Here is a 23,470-nt window from a genome sequence, read left to right on the forward strand (position 1 = left end):
GATGTTGATACTCGGCTAAAGGCAAAACTGAAAACAACTCCTTAACAGTTTAAAACCAGCTTTCAAACAGTTTAAAGTTATTTCTGTTCCCTTTGTCCAATAACAATGATTCAAAATAACAAAAACCACGGAAAAAAAAAAGTTAGAGTTCTTACTATATGTAACTTATAGGAAATAGTAGAAAAAGTTTATATTATGAGCAATGTGGTTTAGATTTTGCTTTACTGTTAGCTTGCAAGTTTGCATGGCTCATGTAAATTCTACGGCATGGAACCTCTGCACGGTAGCATCCTCCCTTTCAAGGTTTTATTCACTTCAAAACCCCTGTTGTAAAACATCATTTGAGGTAGCCAAGTGGAGGAGACTGAGTAGTGGGGCAAATTAAGGGAAGATCGTCAAAGAAATCAACACAAAAAGTTTTTATGTAGTTGATCCCAAACCTTATTTGAAAAGTCTGAATAGGATGAAAAGGTTTTCTCTATTCAGTAGTTTCACTTAATCCTCCATCCAAACATTTGCCCCAATAAACATTAGATTATTTTTATGTTAGCTATAAAGCTGTCAGTCCTCAATAAACAGATACACTCCTGGTGGTTTTACCTTTGCTGTCAAAGAATTGTCAATATGCATACTGGCTCTTAAATTAAAACAAACACACAGGAAGAGAAATGTAAAATAGAATCACGCAGCAGAGTTTAACGGGAGGCTGTTGAAATCCTAAATAGTTGGTGGTGATTAGAAGTTGAATATACTGTGATATAAAGTAGTCAATGCGTTGTTAGCACCTTGCTGTCTCCTTAATGGAATGCTGTGACCTCTCCTATTCAGGTAAGCCAGGTCTTACTTTAGTGTGTCTCAATTAAATTTTATGTCTGATGTGTCCATTTGTTGTAGGAAAAGAAACAAATCCAATGAAAGGGACACTTTGAAGGTTTTTATTTCCTATGGGGACAGTTTACTTTTGTCTGGAAAGTCCCTTCACAGCTTTCGTGGGTCTTTTCCCTGTGATTGAGAATGGTTTTTTTAAGAGTGTTATGAGATACGGAGGTATTGAAAATGCAAACCGACTTTCCAACTGGTCAAATCTCTATCGTTTATTTATGCTTTCGGAAGAATTTTTTCACAAAGGCTAATAGAGTCATGTGACTGAGACAAGAATTTTTGTTCATTACAGTCACTGCACTGCAGAATTAAGCTTTCAGAAGGCCAAAGCTGTGTCTCTTTTTATGTACTCTGTGTGCTGCGTAACAGAGGGCTGTGTATACATAGGCAGCCACTAAATACTATTTGCTTGGTGGGTTACAAGTGTCACTCTAAGGCTGGCAAAGAAACAACATAAGTTCTGGGTGGCAGAGTGGTAAAGAATCCGCCTGCAGTGCAGGAGATGCAAGAGATGTGGGTGCGATCTCTGGTTCAAGAGGATTCCCAGGAGAAGAAAATGGCAACCCACTCCAATATTTTTGCCTGGAAAATTCCATGGACTGAGGAGCCTGGCGGGGCTACAGTCCAGGGGGTTATAAAGAGTGGGACATGACTGAGTACACATACACAGAAAGATGTAGATATCTAAGATGTAGGTTCTTAGCTTGCATAATGTTCATCACCTATATAAAAAAGCTTTGCAAACTTTAGGGAACTGGGCCTCACACCAGAGAGAAATTAATATATACTTATTAATATGATTATATTATATTATATGATAATTATATTATATTATGATGATTATACTATATGATAATATCACAAAAAAGTGGTTCTTTTAATTCTATTTACTTTAATTCTGTCTGAAATGAGTAGTTCTTTTTTCTAGAAAGAAAGTAAAAAAAAGAGAAAGGAAAGCAAGGGAGAGAGATAAAGATCTTTTATATTGGACAGTCCGAAATAAGGGATCAAAATAGGATGTGGGGCACTAAAAGGTGTAACCTGGGAGAACAAAGAGTTTGAGGAAAAGAGAGCTGAAGGCAAATATATTAGGAATCTTAAGGTCCTGATGAATACTCCCTTTGTTCTGTGTACAAAATGCATGATCTTCCCTGCCAAGGCTGAAAGAAAATGGATTTCCCCAAGGAATGTCCCATCACTGGGGAAAAGATCTGCCATCAAAAGCCAACATACTCTTAGGTGCAGCAAAAAGATTAAATGTTTAAGACAGATGATGGGGTAGAGGAACGAGTGGCGACAGGGATGCAGGAAAGGTAAGATGTCAGCAAATGAGATCCACAAACATGAAAGGAGGAAATTGAGAGTGTCAACTTTAAACCCACAGTTCGTGTCTTATGGCCCTGAGCAATGCGGAGTTTCAGGAGAAAGAGGGACATTCTGTTCATTAGGCGGGTGTTTCTTATATGTCAAACATGCATGACGGAGCTCATGCCAAAATACATTAAGTAGTGCCCTGTCGTCCAGAAGGAACATCTGAAAAAACGTAAAGGTCACATTACAAAAAGAGTTTAGTGCCCTAGCAGATGTCACTATGCAATTTGGCTTCTCAATTTTTCAGTTATTTCTAACATTAGCAACTAGCCCAATCAGCCAAAGCAGAACAATCTATGTTTCTTTTTTAAAAAAACTCTTTTTAAATAATGTAGGTAAAGATCTGGATCCAGGTCACCTGGGTTCAGATTTCTTTAACCTGTGAAATGTTAAGACAAGTTATACAAAGATTTTGGCCTTGGTTGTCTTATCTATAAAATGGGAAGAATGATAGTTCCCCTCTATAGGTTGCTGTGAGAGTTAACCAATTTACTGCATGTAAAGCACTTAGCAAAGTGCCCGGCTTCTGGTAAATTTAACTTTCTTTTTGGTTACATAAAATGAGTTTTCAAAAAATTTTGTGATCTCCCTCATCAAAAGTATATGTATTATTATTATTTCTGTACTTATTTAATCAAGTAGTTGTAAAAATTGAGTACTTACCACTGCACACTGGTAGGATAAAACATACCCTTTAATATTTAAGAACTAATAAAACAGTTAACAAGTTACATGCTGACAATGTAACATGCAGACTGAAAATCCCCCTACTGAATTCTTATTTTCTGTTATAGTACTTTTCAAGATTTCCATGTGAGTCTTTTATTAAAAAAATAGATTTCAAATCTCTGGTGAAATTCTCCATCTTGTCTTTTACTTTCTTGAACATATTTATTACATTTTTTTAAACAGTCTTTTTAATATTTTAATATTTGTACACTTTTATTTATAGCAGCATTGTTCACAATAGAATGTGAAAACAACCCAGTGTCCACTGACATACAAATAAATAAAATATGACCTGAACATGAGCGTGTGTGTGTGTGTGCTAAGTCACTTCAGTCGTGTGGGACTCTGTGCGACCCCATAGACAGCAGCCCATCAGGCTCCGCCATCCTTGGGATTCTCCAGGCAAGAATACTGGAGTGGGTTGCCATTTCCCTCTCCAATGCATGAAAGTGAAAAGTGAAAGTGAAAGTGAAAGTGAAGTCGCTCAGTCGTGTCCGATTCTTCCCGACCCCATGGACTGCAACCTACCAGGGTCCTCCGTCCATGGGATTTCCCAGGCAACAGTGCTGGAGTGGGTTGCCATTGCCTTCTCCGATATGAAGTACCTGATGCTGCTGCTAAGTCACTTCAGTCGTGTCCGACTCTGTGCGACCCCATAGACGGCAGCCCATCAGGCTCCGCCATCCTGGGGATTCTCCAGGCAAGAACACTGGAGTGGGTTGCCATTTCCTTCTCCAATGCGTGAAAGTGAAAAGTGAAAGTGAAGTCCCTCAGTCGTGTCGGACTCTCCGAGACCCCATGGACTGCAGCCTACCAGGCTCCTCCGCCGTGGGATCCTCCAGGCAAGAGTACTAGAGTGGGGTGCCATTGCCTTCTCCTGTGAAGTACCTAGAGTAGTCAAATTCACAGATACAGAAAGCAGAATGTGTTTGCCAAGGGCTGTGAGGAAGGAAAAATGAAGAGCTATCATTTAATGGTTACAGAGTTCAGTTTGGGAAGATGAAAAAGTTTTAGAGATGGATAGTGGTAATGGTTTCACAACAATGTAAATATAAATACTTTATGCCACTGAACTGTACACTTAAACGTGGTTAAAATGGCAAAGTTTATCTTATGTATGTTTTACTACAGTAAAAATTAAGTTTAATTTAAAAGTCCCTATCTGATAATTCCAAAATTTGAGTCACTCACTTGCTGTCTCTGTTTCTCTTGATATCTGGTCATTTTCCCCCAAGACACTGCAATTTTTTATTGAATACAGGACATTGTGCATTAAAAAAAATCAAAGAGCCTCTGGATGGTGGTATCTCTCTGTAAAGAGGAATAAATCTTCTTTTAGCAAACAGATAGATGGAATCTAGCAGGTCACCTTCATCTTTCTGAGGGCTGGATATAGGCTTTGTTAGGAACAATGTTTGTGTTTTACTCCTAAGGTATATTCCTATCTTGAGAGTGGACATTTTAAATTTCAATTGAAAACTCAGTGTTTACAAGAACTCTTCCACCTGGCTGGTCTCACCAGAATCATGGGGCTGCTGAAATCTCTGTTCATTTTTTGTCTGTTTTTACTGGGTTTCTTGGAGTTTCTTCCTGTTCACAGGAAGCTTAGGAGTTGGCAAATCCCTCCAGGTGAAATTGCCTATAGATCTTTGGGTTCACTTCTCTGCAGTTCCCTCTTCTTTTCTCTTTCTTTGCTCCTCAGGGCTCAGCCATTTGCCAGCCCTGAATACCAACCCCCAACTACTCTCCCTGCCTAAGATATGGTCTCATCTGCCTCCCCCAACCCTTCCGCTTATGACTCAGCAACACCTTTATGGAAAAGGCCAGAGTGAATGTAGAGGTCAATGACATGGGCTTCCTTCTCTTAGGTCTTATAGCTCCTCACAAGTTCTGCCTGCTTTGGAGATGCTCTATTGTCTTAAAAAAGTAGTCTGTGTATTTTGTCCAAAGTCTACAGTCATTTTCAGCAGGAGAGCTGTTCCAATACAAGCTACTGTGGTTGTTGGAATCGAAAGTCTGTTAATATTGCCTTTTAAAATTCTAACTCTTGATTTGCCTCTGATTCTGTTCTAAACATTCTTTTGCTTTCATTTTAACTCCTCTTTTTATGGACCTGAGTATTTGGTTTTTATTTTTAATTTTCAAATTTTTATTGGAGTACAGTTGATTTCAAATGTTGTATGTTCTGCTGTATAGCAAAGTGAATCAGTTACACATACACATTTATCTACTCATTTTTAGATCTTTTCCCACATAGGACATTACAGAGTATTGAGAAGCGTTCTTCCTTATTAGTTATCTATTTTATATTATATATAGTAGTGTGTATATGTCAATCCCAATCTTCCAATTTATCCCTCCCCACCCCCCCGGTTCCCCCTTGTTTTTATTTATACTGTTTTAGGTCCCCATGCTTATTAAACCTCAGTCAGGCAGTGTCGTAAGTACAGTAGTAGACACAGACACCTTCTAAGCAACGGGAATAAATTGTTTTCCTTCACTTGGATCATCAGCCCTTCAATTTCCCTAACTAACCCCCTCCCCCCCAGTACCACTCAGCAGTGGGTCCCTTGAATCTAACCCTCTACTTTCAGCCACCACATCACTCTAAGGAGTTTAATGGTTATTTAAACCATTTTCTTTCCAATTGTACCTAAAATAATAGCACATCTTACATGGCAAATAGATGGGGGGAAAGTGAAAACAGTGACAGAATTTATTTTCTTGGGCTCCGAAAATCACTGTAGTCAGTGACAGATGCAGTCAGTGACTGCAGCCATAAAATCAAAAGATGCTTGCTCCTTGGAAGAAAAGCTACGGCAAACCTAGGCAGCATATTAAAAAGCAGAGACATCACTTTGCCAACAAAGGTCCATTGTAATCAAAGCTATGGTTTTTCAAGTAGTCATGTACAAATGTGAGAGTAGCACCATAAAGAAGGCTGAGCACAGAAGAAGTGAAGCTTTTGAACTGTGGTGTTGGAGAAGATTGTTGAGAGTCACTTGGACTGCAAGGAGATGAAACCAGTCCATCCTAAAGGAAATCAACCTTGAATATTCCATTGGAAGGACTGATGCTGAAGCTTCAATACTTTGGCCACCTGATGCACAGAGCCAACTCACTGGAAAAGACCTTGATGCTGGGAAAGATTGAGGACAAGAGGAGAAGGGGGCAAGAGGATGAGATTGTTGGATGGCATCACCGACTCGATGGACATGAGTTTGAACAAGCTCCAGGAGTTGATGATGGACAGGGAAGCCTGGTATGCTGCAGTCCATGGGGTCACAAAGAGTCAGACCTGACTGAGTGACCGAACAACAATAATCCTGTGGCTTCTGAGAGAGCAGTTTGTAAAAATGGATGCAGACAAAAGCCAGATCATGAGGATTAAGGAGCAAACACGTGGTATGAAACGTTTTGTAATCTAATATATATTCTATTTTATATGTGAACTCAGATTTTTCATAATTGGTATGTCTTATTGCTTAGTGGGTCACATTGCAATGCTCTTCTAATTTTGGTTCTTTTGTAAATCGTGACAACTTCTGGGAATTTAATTTGAATTTTGAAATGCATGTTGAGCTATTCACTGAAAACTTAAAGGATGCAAAACGGTAATGACACCAGAGCACATCATTGTCTCTTATTGTGGTTCTTGATTCTTCTAATTTAGGGAAAACTTTACGTAAGGAAAGCAAAGGACTCATTCACTTAACATAAACTTACGAACTCTATCAGTTTCCAAAATTCATCTCACACTTTACCTCATTTTTTGTTACCACTGAGGCTCTGTCTACATTAGAATTCCTGCTAACTAGGGCTTTGTTTTCCCATGAGCTCTCCATGGCCAGAGGAGAATTATGGACATAGTGTTTATCAGCAGGAGAGCTAGGCTGCTGCATACAGCTGTCATCTGCTCTAGGTTTTGGTGACCGCATATTTCAACATATCTTGCAGTCATATGATGATTTCCACCCCATCTAACAATTCATCCAAGGAACTTTGGTTAAATGCCTTATCTCATGTTTCATGAGGTTTTCCTGGTTATTATTCAATATTCAAGTTGAGTTAGGCAAAGTCACCAACAGGTCAAATAACAGAGTTAGTTTATGCAGTGAGGCTTAATCCTAAACTAATACTGTAACTTCCTTTTGGAGAGGGCTCTGTTCTGAGTTGACAGCCTTTATCGTGGTTTCATGGGATGACGGTACCACTCTTCAGAATATATATTTTTCTAATTTCATTTTCCTAAGATGTCCTCAAAAAGTCAAATCTTTGTATTCTTTGAGTACTGATCTTAGGATCCAAGCTATTATTCTGGGAATCTCAATAAATTCCTTTCTGCCAAAATTTTCTGGTTTGTAGAATGTAACCAACCATACCATCTCTCCCAGATGCTCTTTATCCAAGTGAGATATGTGGCAATGCTTTGAACTCATAATGGAAACAGTATAAATCTGAGATGTTGCTTCTATTATTACTAATACTACTACTAAGTTATTGACAGAAGGGGAGTATGATACAGGATGCAGAAGACCTTGGATGAATGCCTGCCCCAACAAACACCAGCTATGAAATGCTGGGCAAGGTTTTTAACATCTCTTATCAGTTTCCTGACCAGAAAATGAAACATCATATTCCCCACCTTTCTAGCTGCTGGGTTCTTGTGGAGCATCAAGATAAGTAAGATGTATGGACACTTTTCACAAAAGTGTAAAAATGGCAACAGTGATTTTGAATATAATCACTGTTACGACAGCAGAGCCTGAACCTTTTCCTTTCTTCCAGTTTTAAACAACCTGAAAGAGCTGGAGGAGATGTAAAGCTAGAGTCATGAGACTAGACGAAGAATTCACAGGCTGAGAACATTGTAATTGGGTAACTAAACAGATTCCTAAGTAGCAACTGAGTAAAACCTGTCATAATTCACACTGATTGATTCTCCAATGGAATTTGACCATGGGATTTACAGATAAAATGTAACAATCTATAAGCAATTAAATTTAGTTTAATGCATATATGTGTGCATATGTCTGTAGGTATTTTGCCAATGCTTTTACTTCTTAACAGAGTTCTAGACTATTAAGAATCCATGTCACCTTTTTCTAAGAAAAATAAAATAAGCTTAAATATTCATATTGTTAGGAATAGAAGACTTCCTACCAAAAAGATAGCACATTGAAAGATGTAATTCTATAAAGTCAGAGACACTAGCTGAAATCAATGATGAAGATAAAATATTAACTCTAACCTTGTCTATGTCAAATAATACCTAAGTTGTTTTCTACAATAAGAAAATCAGACAAAAGTAGAAGAGTTTTTGGAGATTTTCTTTCTCATTCTCCTCTGAAAATGTTCAGTTTAACAACCTAGAGAAAGGATGCTGGTTTTTGTAAAGATATTTTTCCTCCCAAGGTGACTATGCATCTAGCCCATCAGAAATCCAGAACAAGTTGAAATAAAGGGCTGGAAATATTTTCAAATGGACATCTCCCACTGATGATGAAATCCCCTCACTCCCCATTAACACTCTATAAAAACATGAAGAATATCTGCTAGGGCTCTGAACTTAGACACTGACCTTCCCAAAAGACAACTACTTCCACCCAAACAACTGGTCCTCCTTTCCTACTTGTCAGCACTGCTTGCTGAGAATGGCCGTGTTTGGTCTCTTAATCAGACCTTGATGACGGGCTGACATCACTGCAAACGTTTTCACTTACTCTTTGGCAACACTTAAATCCTTGCCAAAGGCCAGTCAGTAAGTCAGAAAGCATTGTTAGTGCGAGGCTGGTGGAGGAGGGTGTGTGACTGTCAGCTAGCAATCTATGGTGATGACAGGAGGGAAATTTAGGAGCTGAAACCACTTTAAAGGTCACTCAGTGTACAGAACAAAAGATTCTAATTTAGAAAAGGAAACAGAATTCTGGGACATAGAAGCATCAGGATGCTGCTGTCTGAGTCCTCTGAAAATTCACTATCCATGCCTTGATTGCAAAGACCACTTAACAACCTGATACAGCTTAAACCAGTAGCTATTTGCTTCAGCAGCAGTGTAAAATAATCTGGTAAAATAGGAATGCCAAAGAATGTATCAGTGGTTCAACTGCCTGCTTTTTTAATTTACTTTTTTGAGGTAACGTTGATGTATAACACTGTATGTGTCATATGTGCATTATTTTCCTACTTCTGTATACACCACAGCATGCTCACCACCAAAAACTCAGTTCCCATCCATCAACATAGAGTCAACTCCCTTTACCCCTTTTGCCTTGCCCACTGTCCCTTCCCTTCCGGTAACCACTATTCTGTTCTCTGTGTCTGAATGTTTGTTTTTGGTTTGGTTTGTTCATTTATTTACTTTGTTTGTTTTTTATGTTCCGCATATAAGTGAAATCATACAGTGTTTGTTTTTCTCTGTATGACTTATTTCACTTAGCACAGTACCCTCAGGGTCCATCCATGTTGCAAATGGCAATCATTCATCTTTTTAAATGACTGAGTAGTATTCTAATGAATATCACATCTTTATTTTTTAAAAAGATTTGCAGTATTCTTTCTCCTTACCTTTCCTTTTAAAAATAATTTTATGTATTTATTCATTCTTGGCTGTGCTGGGTCTTCACTGCTGCATGGGTTTCTCTCTAGGTACTGCAAGTGGGGGGCTACTCTGCAGCTGCAGTGCTTGCAGGCTTTTTGTTGCAGTGGCTTCTCTTGTCGTGGCACACGGGCATATGGAGGCGTCAGTAGTTGTGGCTCCTGGGCTCCCTAGAACAGGCTCAACAGTTGTGGCACAGGGACTTAGTTGCTCTGCAGCATGTAGGATCTTCCCAGATCAGGGATCAAACCCATGTCTCCTGCATTGGCAGGAGCCACCAGGGAAGCGCCTCACTTTTTGAAAAATTTTCAAACTTGAATTGCTAAATAGAGTTTAAAATTCTTAGCAGAAGTTTTCAGTGAAAAGCTATTACATATATTGTTGGTTCAGTTGCTTAGTCATGTCCGACTCTTGGCGGCCTCATGGACTGCAGCATGCAGCATGCCAGGCTTCCCTGTCCTTCACCAACTCTCAGAGTTTGCTCAAACTCATGTCCATTGAGTCAGTGATGCCATCCAATCATCCCATCCTCTGTCATCCCCTTCTCCTCCTGCCTTCAGTCTTTCCTAATGAGTAGGCTCTTTGTATCAGGTAGCAAAAGCATTGGAGTTTCAGCTTCAGCATCAGTTCTTCCAATGAGTATTTAGGGTTGATTTCTTCTAGGATTAGCTGGTTGGATCTCCTTGCAAACCAAGGGACTGACTCTCAAGTCTTCTCCAGAACCACAAAGGCATCAGTTCTTTGGGGCTCAGCCTTTTTTATTGTCCAGCTCTCACATCTGTACGTGACTACTAGAAAAACCATAGCTTTGACTATAAGGACCTTTGTAGGCAAAGTAATGTCTCTGCTTTTTAATACGCTGTCTAGATTCGTCATTACATATATGCTTTATGACTAAAATTTTGTGAGTATAATATACTAAATCTTTGATAAATTATATTTAAAAGGAACATGAATCATTAGAAGATAGTAATAGCAGGCCCATGCCTGAATTGAGATCATCACTTTTCTCTTTTTCTAAAACAGGAGAAAGCTTGGAAGAACACAGTGGCTTCAGTCTACTGAACACCACATTCTGGACCTGGGTTGATCACTTATAAGATTTGCCAGAGAGATCTGCTGTAGTTTTACTCTCCAAACTCTCACTGGCTATGTTTTTTTCTTGTTTTCCTTTTTTTCTGAGCTAAAGAGGACACTTGTTCTGCCATCATTAAGAAGCCCAGGCAGGCCAGGGCTGAACTCTGACAAGTGGGGGCAAGAGCAATGGGGACCGTCTGCTTTCCCTCTCATCACCACTTAAAAACAAGGGAGAAGGGATGTAATATACAGCATGGTGACTATAATCAACAATATTGTACTGTACACTTGGAAGCTGCTAGGAGAGTAGGTCTTTAATGTTCTCACCATACATAAAAATGGTAATTATGTGAGGTGATGGATGTTTTAACTAGCCCTATTGTGGTGATTAGTTTGCAATAAATGCATGTATCAAACCCTCACATTGTATACTTTAAACTTATGAAAGTTTATATACCAATTATATATCTCAATAAAGCTAGCAACAAAAGAAAACAAAACAAGGGAGGTCCAGTAGGTGCCAGAAAGGGCTGCTTTGGTAAAATAAAAAGGATAGAAGAGAAGGCACTCAAAGGCACCAGGAAACTCATCACAGAAGGCACACTGCACTTCTAGTACCCACCAAAGAGGTGGGTACTCTTTACCTGAATTCACTCGGGTAAATCGGGCTTGCAAACCCAGTCAACACCCGGTGACCTACACACAACTTATTTATACTATGGATTCTCTGCTTAGGACCCTGGGATATGGTCCGTAATTATTTATCTGAGTGAAAATTCTGCATTTGTTAAGTGGCAGTGAGTCCACAGTGATGTGTGACCTCCACCGGATCTGTCATCAGATAAGAGGGACCAGCCTGAGGATCCAGAGACCTGAGGCCAAGAATCCCCTGCTCCACGCCAGGCTGGCCACACTGGGTAGGGGAGTGGGTTTCTGCTGATGAGAAGTGGGGTCAAAAGGAGAGAGAAAAAGCAGCAGCAACTACTGGGCCTTGTGACGTTGGCTGAGGTGGTGAGGACACTGATTGCTCAGATAACTACAGTTTCTGGTAGTGGGAAGAGTTATCTCCTCCACTGTCTCCTGAGATCTAACGCTTCCCCTCATTTCTATGTGCGAGTGAGAGACAGTTTCCAGACACCATTTTACTTAGAGGGTTTCAATAGGAGCAAGTCTTTCTATTTACAGCGTTCCTTTAAAAATCACCTGGCCCTGTTAGGCTAGGTGAACCACCATATAAACGGCAGACTCACCTTGACAACAAATTAAGCTAAAGACCTTGGAGTGAGTCCGCTTGTTAAAAGAAAATGTCCAAGTCTTACTCGGTTATCGTTGCTTTCGAGCTGTAGACATCCCGCTTCCTTTGTCTGTGTCACAAGCCACTCACTCCCCTTCTTAATGAAAACAAGAGGGAGTGATTATACCTCCTGGGGCTGTGCCATTTATGCCGTCTGAAAGGCACTTAAACGAGTGGCACATTGTCTCACACATCTGGAGTTTACCAAATTAGCCAATTACGCTGGAGCTCATAAAACGAGGCCTTAAATGTCATTTAACTAGAAAATATTATAATCACCAAGTGGTCTGATTGTAAGATGATACTTGGGGCAACATCAGTGGTTACCAGAAAACAAATCGTGAAACAAAACACAGTTCAAATGCCCCCCAAATGCAACCACATATTTTCTACAGTAATACTTTCTGAGGAATACCATATTTCTGAAGGCACCAGCAATCAACATGTTTCTCATTTGAAACTAAGCATAATCTGACCTCCTTGTTTCCTAGTGATTTGCCTTGGGCAAACCAATGCCCAAGAATTTTTCTCATAAGAAAACTAAGGAACAAGCAGAAGGAGAGCAGACTGATGGAAACCCATGAATTCATCAGAAATATGGCGCTCTCTGCAAAAGGTGGCACAATGATTAGATTAAGAGTCTGGAGTTGTCAGAAGTTTGCGGTGCTGTCTCAAAATCGATAGGATTTAGTTGACTGAACATTTACTGGTCTGTCATACTTCACTTGAAGGAAGACATAAAAACTGCTTTAAATTGCTATGTGATTTGAGGGTAGGAATATCAAAGGTTTTAGAAAAGCTATTTAAAAATTAGAGGTTTACAGCCACTACTTCCACATTGTCTTCTTTTCATTTAATAAACAACAAAATTTGGTGTTTAGTGAAAGGTGATACAGTATAATGGAAAAACCATGGTATGTCACTAGTACCTGTTTGACTTTGGGGAAGTTAACTCCTCTGATCAGTTATCTCACACAAAATACAAAAATACATAATGATGCTGAGTTGTGTTGAGACTAGTGCTGTGTTGAAATAAATGTATAAAAATAGTCCCTAGCACAGTGTCTGGTACACCGAAGAAAACAGACATTATTTTCACATCTTTCTTTACCTATGTCACCAGACTATCTTAAGTTCCATTTAATTCCCTTTTCTCTTCATGTCAGAGAGAACGGCCACTAGGTGCTTTTGTTAGGGGAACTGCCGGCTGAAACCGACTGCCCTGACCAGTTACCATAGTAATATTTGCGTGAGTTATCTTACAAGAAAAGGTTCTGGTAAGGAATGTGGAACTAACAAACTACCACCAACTGGAAGAATTTGGGAAAGGTTAAAAGGAGAGGGTAGACCCCGGTCCACATGTCCTACCAACCTTCCAGAATCCTTCTTGCTGGAATCCATCTTGGCTGAGTGATGCACATGCCACCAGGAATGACCCTGAGTCAGAGTGATTGGCCAGAGACAAACCAAAAACTAACCTGATTACCATAAAACCTGAAACTGTGAGCCACGTGGAAGAGCAGTTCTCTTAGGTTCCCTGACCCTGCTGCACTCCACCCTGGTGCCCCTTCCCAATAAAGTCTCTTGCTTTGTCAGCAATGCATCTCTTCGGACAATTCATTTCAGGGTGTTAGACAAGAGCCCACTCTCAGGCCTTGGAAGTAGTCCCCCTTTCCTGCAATACTTTAAGAGAAGAGTGAGGAGGTAGGCAGTCCTGTTTGTTTGTTTGTTTTTTTTTTTTAAGCAAAATTTATAATCCCTTCACCTATCTGGAAACATCTCAATCACTCTCTTTAGAGGAATGACAAGCACAGCAAAGACTAGAAGAACTCTCATGAGATACTTTGAAACAAAAGGAAATTAGGTATGATGCCTGAACACATGATAAATAGAGATACCAGCTACTCTTTTCCAGGGGAGTTTACAAAATGAAGATTATTGGTTTTGAAGGCGCCTAATCAACTAGGCTAAACCTTTGTGTCTTCTGGGCTCATGATTAAAGTAGATAGACCTGTTAGTATATTTTGCCAAACCAGAGAAAGATGAAAAATCACGGTGAAGATGGAGGTGCTCTCAATAGTGACAAATTCCTTCCCTGTGACTTTTCTACAATGATGGCCTTTTTGGTAAAATCTAAGTAAAAACCTAGACAGCATATTAAAAAGCAGAGACATTACTTTGCCGACAAAAGTCTGTCTAGTCAAAGCTGTGGTTCTCCCAGCAGTCATGTATGGATGTGAGAGTTGGACCATAAAGAAGGTTGAGTGTTGAAGAATTGATGCTTTTGACTGTGGTGTTGGAGAAGACTCTTCAGAGGAGATCCAACCAGTCAATCCTACAGTAAATCTATTGTGAATATTCATTGGAAGGACTAAGGCTGAAGCTGAAGTTCCAATACTTTGGCCACCTGATGGAAAGAACTGACTCATTGGAAAAGACCCTGCTGCTGGGAAAGACTGAAGGCAAGGAGAAGGGGACTACAGAGCATGAAATGATTGGGTGGCATCATTGACTGATGGACAAGAATTTGAGCAGACTCCAGGAGTTGGTGAAGGACAAGAAGCCTGGTGTGCTACAGTCCATGGGGTTGCAAAGAGTTGGACTTGACTGAGTGGTTGAACTGAAGTGAATACGATGATTCCACATAACAGAAATTCTTACTTAGAATTTGGAAGGCTTTTTGAAAGAAAACAAATTAACTTCACCTCTGTAAAACTGGGTTGAAAAACTATGCCTTTAATAATAGCACAGTGTATTTATACTTTAAAAAAATCTTAGAAGCAGTAAAGGGATCCAGATCCATGTGATTTAGATTTAGCTATTGTCTCTTAGAAATGTGAATTTTTTGGTCTGAGAGGTGGGGAACTGCATCTCTAAGAATGGTGACAAACACCAATTCACTTTCTTAGAGTGGAGAAATGGGAGACTGTGCAGATTTTAAGTGCATTAACAGACTTTAATGTTTTTAAACAACAGAAAAGGACTAGCTTTCAAAACTTCTAACTTGCAGGGGCTGGGGTGAGGGGTTAGATAAGAAGAGCGAAGAGAGATGAATTCTCCTAATTATGTAAATAGTCAAATTGACTAGCACTAGCCTCTCTGTAGGCCATAGACCAAACTGGACTCTATGCACCTGAGTGAAAAAATCATCTTTGAAAGCATAGTGTTCTCTAAGAGCTAACTAAGAAAATAAAAAGGAACTGTTTTACTAGGGAAAAAATTCAACACAGCATGTGTTAAAAGGTTTTCTTTTTTCTTTCTTTTTTTTTTTTAAACTTAAAGCTATGAAATGCTCTTGCTCTGTATCAAAAAGCAGCTTTTTCTTTTGTATCTTTACAAATATTTCCATCTTTAAGACAAGAGCTTTCTGACTTTTGCTAACAACGTGTCCAGATCTAAAGGATTACAGAAAGAATGTCAATTTGCTTTAGAAGCAATTAAACGTACAGTCGAGGGAAAAGGCCAATTTTACTATGCAAGGACCACACATACTGTATGTTTGTTATATTACTTGATATCAAAGCAGAAACATTCAATTCTTCCTAAAACACACTTGAAATGAAGAGTCTGGCTAAGGAATTCCCACATCCAATTCAGAGATATCTGTTACAGTTTACAGAACTGGGTAATGCTGACATTATTGTTTTACAGGAAAGAGATACTTTTACTGACTATATAATACACTATGGTTTCTTTAACTTTATATATATTTATTGGGTAAAATGAACATGATTTTGATCCTAATTACCATAAATGCAGGTATATTATCAATGACAGGTACCACATCTCCAGAGGAACAGCAAGAATTTGCTGATTCTCTGTCATTAGATGACCTCAAAATATTTAACCAGCCTTCATTGCTTCAGAGGAAGTGGTCAGTAGCAAGAATTATCATCTTTTTTCTTCGTTTTGCATCATCATGATGTTGGTGTGATGACTTTCATTCATTTGCTCAACATACCTTTACCGAGTATCTCTACTTAGTGCCAAACGCGGGCATAGGGAATACGAGGGAAGTGAGACATAGCTATTAGCGAAATGTATTCTTAGGGTGGGAGAGGAGAGATAGAAAACAAGCTCAGTAAATTAGGGTGGTGCCTGCTATATAACAGACCTGTGCATGGGGAATGAGCCTGGAGAAGAAGGGAGGCCATCCTAGGAAGGGCTCTGCACACCTAATAAGAAGTTTAGACTTTACCCTGTAGGCCATGTTTTTACATATTCCTGAAATACTCTAAAAATAAAATAACTAAAATAGTATGGCACTTGCATAGAGACAGAGAAATTAGTGAAACAGAACAGAAAATGGAGAAACCAAATAGAAAATTTAAATGATAAATATGTGCAAGTTTAATTAGACAAACAAACTAGCATTTCTAATTAGTGAATAAGGAATAGAATTTTTAACCAGTGGCATTTGGACAGTTGACTAACCATTTGATAATAAATTTGATTCCTATGTGCCACACTGCACACTAAAAACAAATTTCAGATAGATTAAAGATTCGAATGTAAATGTTTATGATCTTGGGGTTTGAGGATGTCCTTTTTTAATGTGCCATCAGATATCACAAAGGAAAACAGATCTAATCACAAAATCACAATCTTCAAAGATCACAAACTTCTGAAAGGTTTAAGATATTATAGTTGTAAGACAAAGAGCAAGTTAGGAGAAATTTATAATTTACATAATAGTTAAATAAATTAATAAAAATTAATAAAAATATCTAACCTAAGAGAAATGGGCAAAGGACACAAATATGCAATTCATGGAAAAAATGACAATGATATAAAAGTATGCTCGACCCCATCAACAGAATTTTATTATGACAGTTTTCTTTTTTATCTGTTAGATTATAAACAGGAGATGCACATGAGTAACAGATATATCAAATAATGATTGATATGGTCCAGTGTTTGAGAGAGTGTGGAGAAGTGAAAACTCTCAAATTCTAAGTCAGTACATACATTTTGGAAGATAATTTGGCAACATATGTGATATAAGGTGTGCATCTCATTTGATAAGTCCATAGCTAGCAACTTTTAAAAACAGAAATTAAAAAAGTAAAAAAATAGTATAAGAATATATACTGTACTGTTGTTTAATAGTAAAAATCTGGAAACAACCTAGTGGGCCACCAAAGGGGATTAATTTAACAAGCTGCAGTATGTAGATAAATAAATTACTATGCTGTTGTTCAAAAGAACATATTGGTGTGGAACAACATCAATGACATACGTTTAACTGAAATGAACAATTAGCAAAACAGTATCCCCAGTAAATTCTGCTAAGAAAGATAGTGAACTACAGAGGTTAGGAACATGGACTTTGGGGGAAAGTTGACTTGATTTGAGTCCAAGATTCATAATTTACCAGATATGTGAAAATTAACTTTTCTGAATCTTGGTTTCTTCATCTGTCTAACTTGAATGAATGCTCACAGAACCTACCTCAAAGAGCTATATGGAAAATTCCTAGTGCATAGTAAAGGCTAAATATATACTAGTTGTTATTATTACTGTTGGAGAAGGCAATGGCACCCCACTCCTGTACTCTTGCCTGGAAAATCCCATGGATGGAGGAGCCTGGTAGGCTGCAGTCCATGTGGTCGCTAAGAGTCGGACACCACTGAGTGACTTCAATTTCACTTTTCACTTTCATGTGTTGGAGAAGGAAATGGCAACCCACTCCAGTGTTCTTGCCTGGAAAATCCTAGGGATGGGGGAGCCTGGTGGGCTGCCGTCTATGGGGTTGCGTAGAGTCGGACATGACTGAAGTGACTTAGCAGCAGCAGCATTATTACTGTTATCATTTTGGTATAATTATTATTGTCAACCAATTCTCTTATGAAAATAACTTCAAAACGCAAATCTAAAATCCTTTGTAAAATTATTTATGCTCGACAGAATCTTTAACTGAATCTATACATCAAAGACAATTTTAGTTTATGTAACAAAAATATCCTATTTATCTGATCATCTACTAGACAGGATGATGAACTTGACACATCAGTTTTTGACAACAGTATGTTTTGATAGAATATTCATAAACCAGAATGCAAACAAGGAACACATTTGGGCACTATATTTAAAAAACAAAATAAACAACTATCACATTTAGACATTTCCAGTTATAAGAACTTTGAAAAGCTTTAACAGCACAAATTAAAAATTGTCCTACAGTCATCAAATTATTTTTAATAAAGGATATTATTAATATCCTTTTTGAGGTAGTTATCATATATGCGTGAGTGCTGAGTCACTTCAATCATGTTCGACTCTCTGTGACCTCATGACTGTAGCCCCTCAGGCTCCTCTGTCCATGGGATTCTCCAGGCAAGAATACCGGAGTGGGTTGCCATGCCCTCCTCCAGGGAGTTTCTATCATATACATATTTAATTTTCAACTGTATCATCAGGAAAAATATGCACAAAAATAGAAAAACACCCTTTTCAATATTTTTCCCTACGAAGACTAGGAAAAGAAATCATTCAAAATGAGAAAATGTTTTATGTAGTAATATATTAAAATGTCTACATCAACACAGAGATTGTGTGAAGAACCTTACATACCCTTCCGTGCGGAAAATCATTCGAAAGCTGTCTCCTAAGCTTTTATAACTGTTTGGATCAGTTGTACATCTCTGAATCTGGAACCTAGAAACAAAATCAAACAAACAAAAAAATCCAAGTTAAAGATTTCGCCAAATGGCTTTTCTCATTTTTCAAAGTCTTAGGAGACTCAGCCTTTTCAGATTAACCTAAAATATTCTGGCTTTTACTATAGATTTTACTGATTTATTTGCCTCATATAATCTTTACCTTATTTTTGTAGCCTTTAAAATTATAATATTTCTCTATGCTTTAATGGAACTGCAAAAAGTGTGTTTTTCCATCTGTTTCTTAGGCAGATGCACCCTGAGGCATTTATGCTTTTTTCCTTTGTGAAAACCACATGCATATGTCATAGATTGTTTTAATGTATAATTCAGAAATCTGAAGATGCATATGAAACAAATAAGTAGCTCTATTTCTTATCTTAATTAGTGCTCTTTGATGGTAATTTAATACAAAGGTTAAAAATACAGAGCAGCTAATATGGCCTAACTTTGATCCTGATGATGAATTTGGAATTCATTCTGGCAGACAGGAGCCCTTGTTTGGAGCAAGAGTTCAGGGCATACCGTGATACCATTTACTATCAAGACTTCATGATGGAGCAGAGTTGATTATTAGGAGTAGTTCAGATTGCCTGGACTTGCACAGAAGCACAGGGCTCCACATGTAGTTTGTGTGCTTAAACAAAATTCTTTTTTCCCTTCTTTTTGGGTATGATTGTGCATCTCAGAATTCTAACCTTCAAAATGTGAAAGTTTCCAGTATGAAAGTCTTGACTTATTATTTGGTATCTTACCTGGGGGTTTGTTTTTAATGAGATTTATGACAAGTGCTCTCATTTCCCTATATCCTGGCTCTTCATTTTTGGTTTTCTTTAGTCTGTCTGGAGAAGGCAATGGCATCCCACTCCGGTACTCTTGCCTGGAAAATTCCATGGATGGAGAAGCCTGGTAGGCTGCTGTCTGTCTACCCCTTGTGTTTAACTTCCTTGTCCCAACTCTAAGGTAAGGTCCTTCCCCCTTCTGTACATCCCTCCACAGTTTTAGCAAGCCTTTAAAAATAGAAATTCTCAGATATACCTCTAATAGTGTCTACTCTGAGATGCTTTTCTCAGATTGTTGGATTTATGACATGATCACAACTTCTACCTCTGAGAGTGATTTATTTTATAGTTCTAGGCCCCAGGGAATTAAGCTGAAAACTAACATATACATCACAGAAAAGAGAGACTATTTTGCTTTGCTTGAAGTGGTTGGAAAGAACAGTACATGATAAGGCTGGCAAGTGAGGCTGGATTACATTTGACTTTGTAAAGTGGAGAGTTGCTGAACGTGATTGTGCAGGAGAGTTGCCATACTAAGATGAGGGAACTGATTCTTCCAGTTCAGTTCAGTTGCTCAGTCGTGTCCGACTCTTTGCGACCCCATGAATTGCAGCACGCCAGGCCTCCCTGTCCATCACCAACTCCCGGAATTTACCCAAACTCATGTCCATCGAGTCGGTGACGCCATCCAGCCATCTCATCCTCTGTCGTCCCCTTCTCCTCCTGCTCCCAAACCCTCCCAGCATCAGGGTCTTTTCCAATGAGTCAACTCTTTGCATCAGTTGGCCAAAGTATTGTAGTTTCAGCTTCAGCATCAGTCCTTCCAATGAACACCCAGGACTGATCTCCTTTAGGATGGATTGGTTGGATCTCCTTGCAGTCCAAGGGGACTCTCAAGAGTCTTCTCCAACACCACAGTTCAAAAACATCAATTCTTTGGCTCTCATCTTTCTTCAGTAGATTACTTGAAACATACAAATTCCTAATAAAATATTTATTGTCTGATTGGGTGGATTAGAATGGGAGTATGGAGGGCAGAACAATGATGAAGGTAATTATGACAGTCTGGGTAAAGATAACGATGCCAGAATATGAATGGAGGTTAAGAGAAATGTCATAAAAGAGGTGAGCTTGTTGGGTGATCCTTTTTGTCTTTAAATCAAACTGTTTTTTTAAGTGATACATTTAACATGATCCTCTCTTGATCCTCATCAACCCAGAAAGCAACAATAGTAACTCCTAGATTTAGTATTGCCAAAGTTTGCATGCATGTGTGCTCAGTCACTCCGCTGTGTCCAACTCTTTCTGACTCCATAGATTTGTGTGTGCTCAGTCACTCAGTTGTGTCTGACTGTTTCTGACCCTATGGACTGTAGCCTGCCAGGCTCCTCTGTCCACGGAATTTCCCAAGCAACAATACTGGAGGTGGTTTCCAGTTTTCTTCTCCAGGGGATCTTCCTGACCCAGGGATCAAACCCATGCCTCCTGCATTGGCAGGTGAATTCTTTATCACTGAGCCACCTGGGAATCCCTGAAGTTCATTAACCTTTGTCAAATTCCTGTCTAGATGCTTTTCTCCCAAATTACCAAGTATTTTTTTTTTAATATTTGCCATATGAAATAAGATGCTATGGATTTTACAAAAACCCAGGGAATTATCCTCACTCTTGAGAAGCACGAGAAAAAAACAACTGATAATATAAGGAAAACTATCCAAAATGTCAAGTAGCATCAGCATAAGTTGCCCAGGAGTTCATCAGAGGGAGCAATTACTGCTTTCTGCAGAGTCAGGAAGGATCTGATGAAGCAGAAGGGATTGAAGCTGCTCCTGTAGGATTCAGAGAGGCAAAAAGAGTAAGAAAGAGGAAGCATTCCAGTGGGGAAATGAGAGAGGAAAAGATGTCCTCTTAAGAGACGTGAAGGAAAAGATTTCCTACCATGACAACCTCCTGCATTTCCTTTAGGATGGATGTTTCAGCACCCTGCTGGTGGCATTCAGCTGCCCATGATGGGTGGAGACTTGAGCAGGTTAGAGGATGGTGTTTATGAGATCAAGTCAGCAACCAATATTCCTGCTTCTCAGCATTTCAGCTAACTCTGTGGCCATCTCACAGTCATGTGGTCGGTCCTAGAGGGAACTGTGAGTCAGCCGAAGGACCAAAGTAACTGACTCCTAATGGCAAGAAAATCGACCTTAGCTCCTCTCTTACTGATGGGGTTAGAGATATCAGGTTCGTCTATGATGTCTGCGTGTTCCAATAATACCAAGGTGGGTGCTCTCTTAGCTTATGCAAAAATAAAACACAGGGTACAATTATTTCTTAATTAACTAGTTATCTCACTTGGTTATTGGAAGTTTAGTATTTCACTCACTGGTTGCGATTTCTTTCTTTTTTCAGTATCCAAACAGATATTTCCAATACACTATTCTCAGTTAATGAATTCCTGAATACTTACTATTAGTTACTCCACTATTTGGGACATTTTGAAGAAAATTAGACATAATCCTGCCCTTTAGAAGCTTATAGTTAAGTGAAGGAGATATACAAATAGATGATTACCATATGCAAGGAATGTTTAGGAATATATTTTGGAGTATCACATGTCAGCCAATGAGTTTTGCTAGTGCTGAATAAACACTAGTATTACTCTTAGGAGAGATGATCTCCCATCTGTGGCCAACTGAAAATATTATAGTACTATACAGAAACATTAGAGGGAAAAGAGAAAATGAGGAGTATATATTCGGGCTAAATATATGTGATTAAACTTTGTGTGTTTGTGTGTCTTAGTCACTCAGTCGGGTCCGACTCTTTGCAACCCCACAGGTTGTAGCCTGCCAGGCTTCTCTGTCCATGGGATTCTCCAGGCAAGAATACTGGAGTGGACTGCCATTCCCTTCTCCAGAGGATCTTCCTGACCTAGGGATTTAACCCTGGTCTCCTGCATTGCAGGCAGATTCTTTATCGGTTGAGCTACAGGGAAGTCCTGTGATTAAACTTTATCCTCCCACTTCAAAACTGGCAGCAAGGACAGTTGCTGGAATCTTTGAGGAGTGTTCCATTTAGAAGCTATCTGTCTGATGAGTGATGCTGTGATCCTTACAAATAGGAGTGGCAAATCAAAATAGTATCACATGAGGAGGAGAGTCCACAGGCTACGTTGTAGAGCAGTGCAAAAGGATGGGCAGACATGGGAAATACTAATTCTTCCATGAAACCTCCCACCATTCCTTACTCTCCTGAAGCAGCTGGAGGTCCCAGTAAGCAGGCTAGGGCAAGTACAGCTGTCTCTTCTACGGCACATCTCACATACTGGCATGTCTACTCTCTGCAGAGAAGGTCCATGCTGCATTTAGTTCCACTACACATGACTTATTCTGATCACAGAGTTATCAGTTCTTCTAAGGACTCTGTTTCAAGTCGATATAATTACAGTGCATTTTGGCCAATCATGTAAAATAGCAATTTCCTTCTTCCTCTCCATTACATTTCAGCAACTTAAAAGGTTTCTCTCTTGGACTGAGGCTTTACATCAGCATTTTCCAAGCTGCATTCTGTGCTAACAAATTCTCTCTATGCTCGGGGAGACAATTTTCCAGTTACGTAATACAACTCTTTGTAAAATTACAAAGGCAAAGCCACACTACTCCTGATTGTGTTTAGAAGAAAAGATTGGACTTTCCCATTGTCCTAATAAAAGCAGCTTAGACACATCTGGAATCTCCATCTGAGTAACGTCTTTTTATTAGAATGAAAACTTGCTGCCAGATGGGCAAATTGGACAATGGAGTAATACTTAAGAAATATTCAGTGCATAATATCAGGTCAGAATGAAACACAGGGAGAGGAGTGTGGCTCAGACCATATGCTCCATTGCCTAGAAGTTAGCGGTCTCGTGCGCTGTGGGGCCAGGAAGCCTGGTATTGCACTCTCTTGGAGTTGGAAGGAAACGGCCCTACCATCTCTTGCACCATAGATGTTAGTATGAAGCAAGTTACTGTTGTAGTTTCCACAGGGCAAGGAAGAGCTGCTCGATGTTCATAAGCAAGTGTATAAGCATATTTTTAAAAGCCAAA

General features: G+C 39.1%; 1 protein-coding gene across 6 annotated transcripts in view; it reads right to left on the bottom strand.

Moving 5' to 3' along the window:
* Positions 1–23,470, bottom strand: part of SLC25A21 (solute carrier family 25 member 21) — a 553,178-nt gene that overhangs the window by 128,391 nt on the left and 401,317 nt on the right. For 4 of the 6 annotated variants that reach the window (XM_061394952.1, XM_061394950.1, XM_061394954.1 and 1 more), the window contains one exon: positions 18,525–18,608. The exons of the other annotated variants lie outside the window; for them this stretch is intronic. In XM_061394952.1, coding sequence (XP_061250936.1) covers positions 18,525–18,608 — 84 coding nt within the window. The remainder of the gene's footprint in view (positions 1–18,524; positions 18,609–23,470) is intronic. 6 annotated transcript variants of the gene reach the window in all.

This window comes from Bos javanicus, chromosome 21 (assembly GCF_032452875.1).
Source record: "Bos javanicus breed banteng chromosome 21, ARS-OSU_banteng_1.0, whole genome shotgun sequence".
Taxonomy (NCBI): Eukaryota; Metazoa; Chordata; class Mammalia; order Artiodactyla; family Bovidae; genus Bos; species Bos javanicus.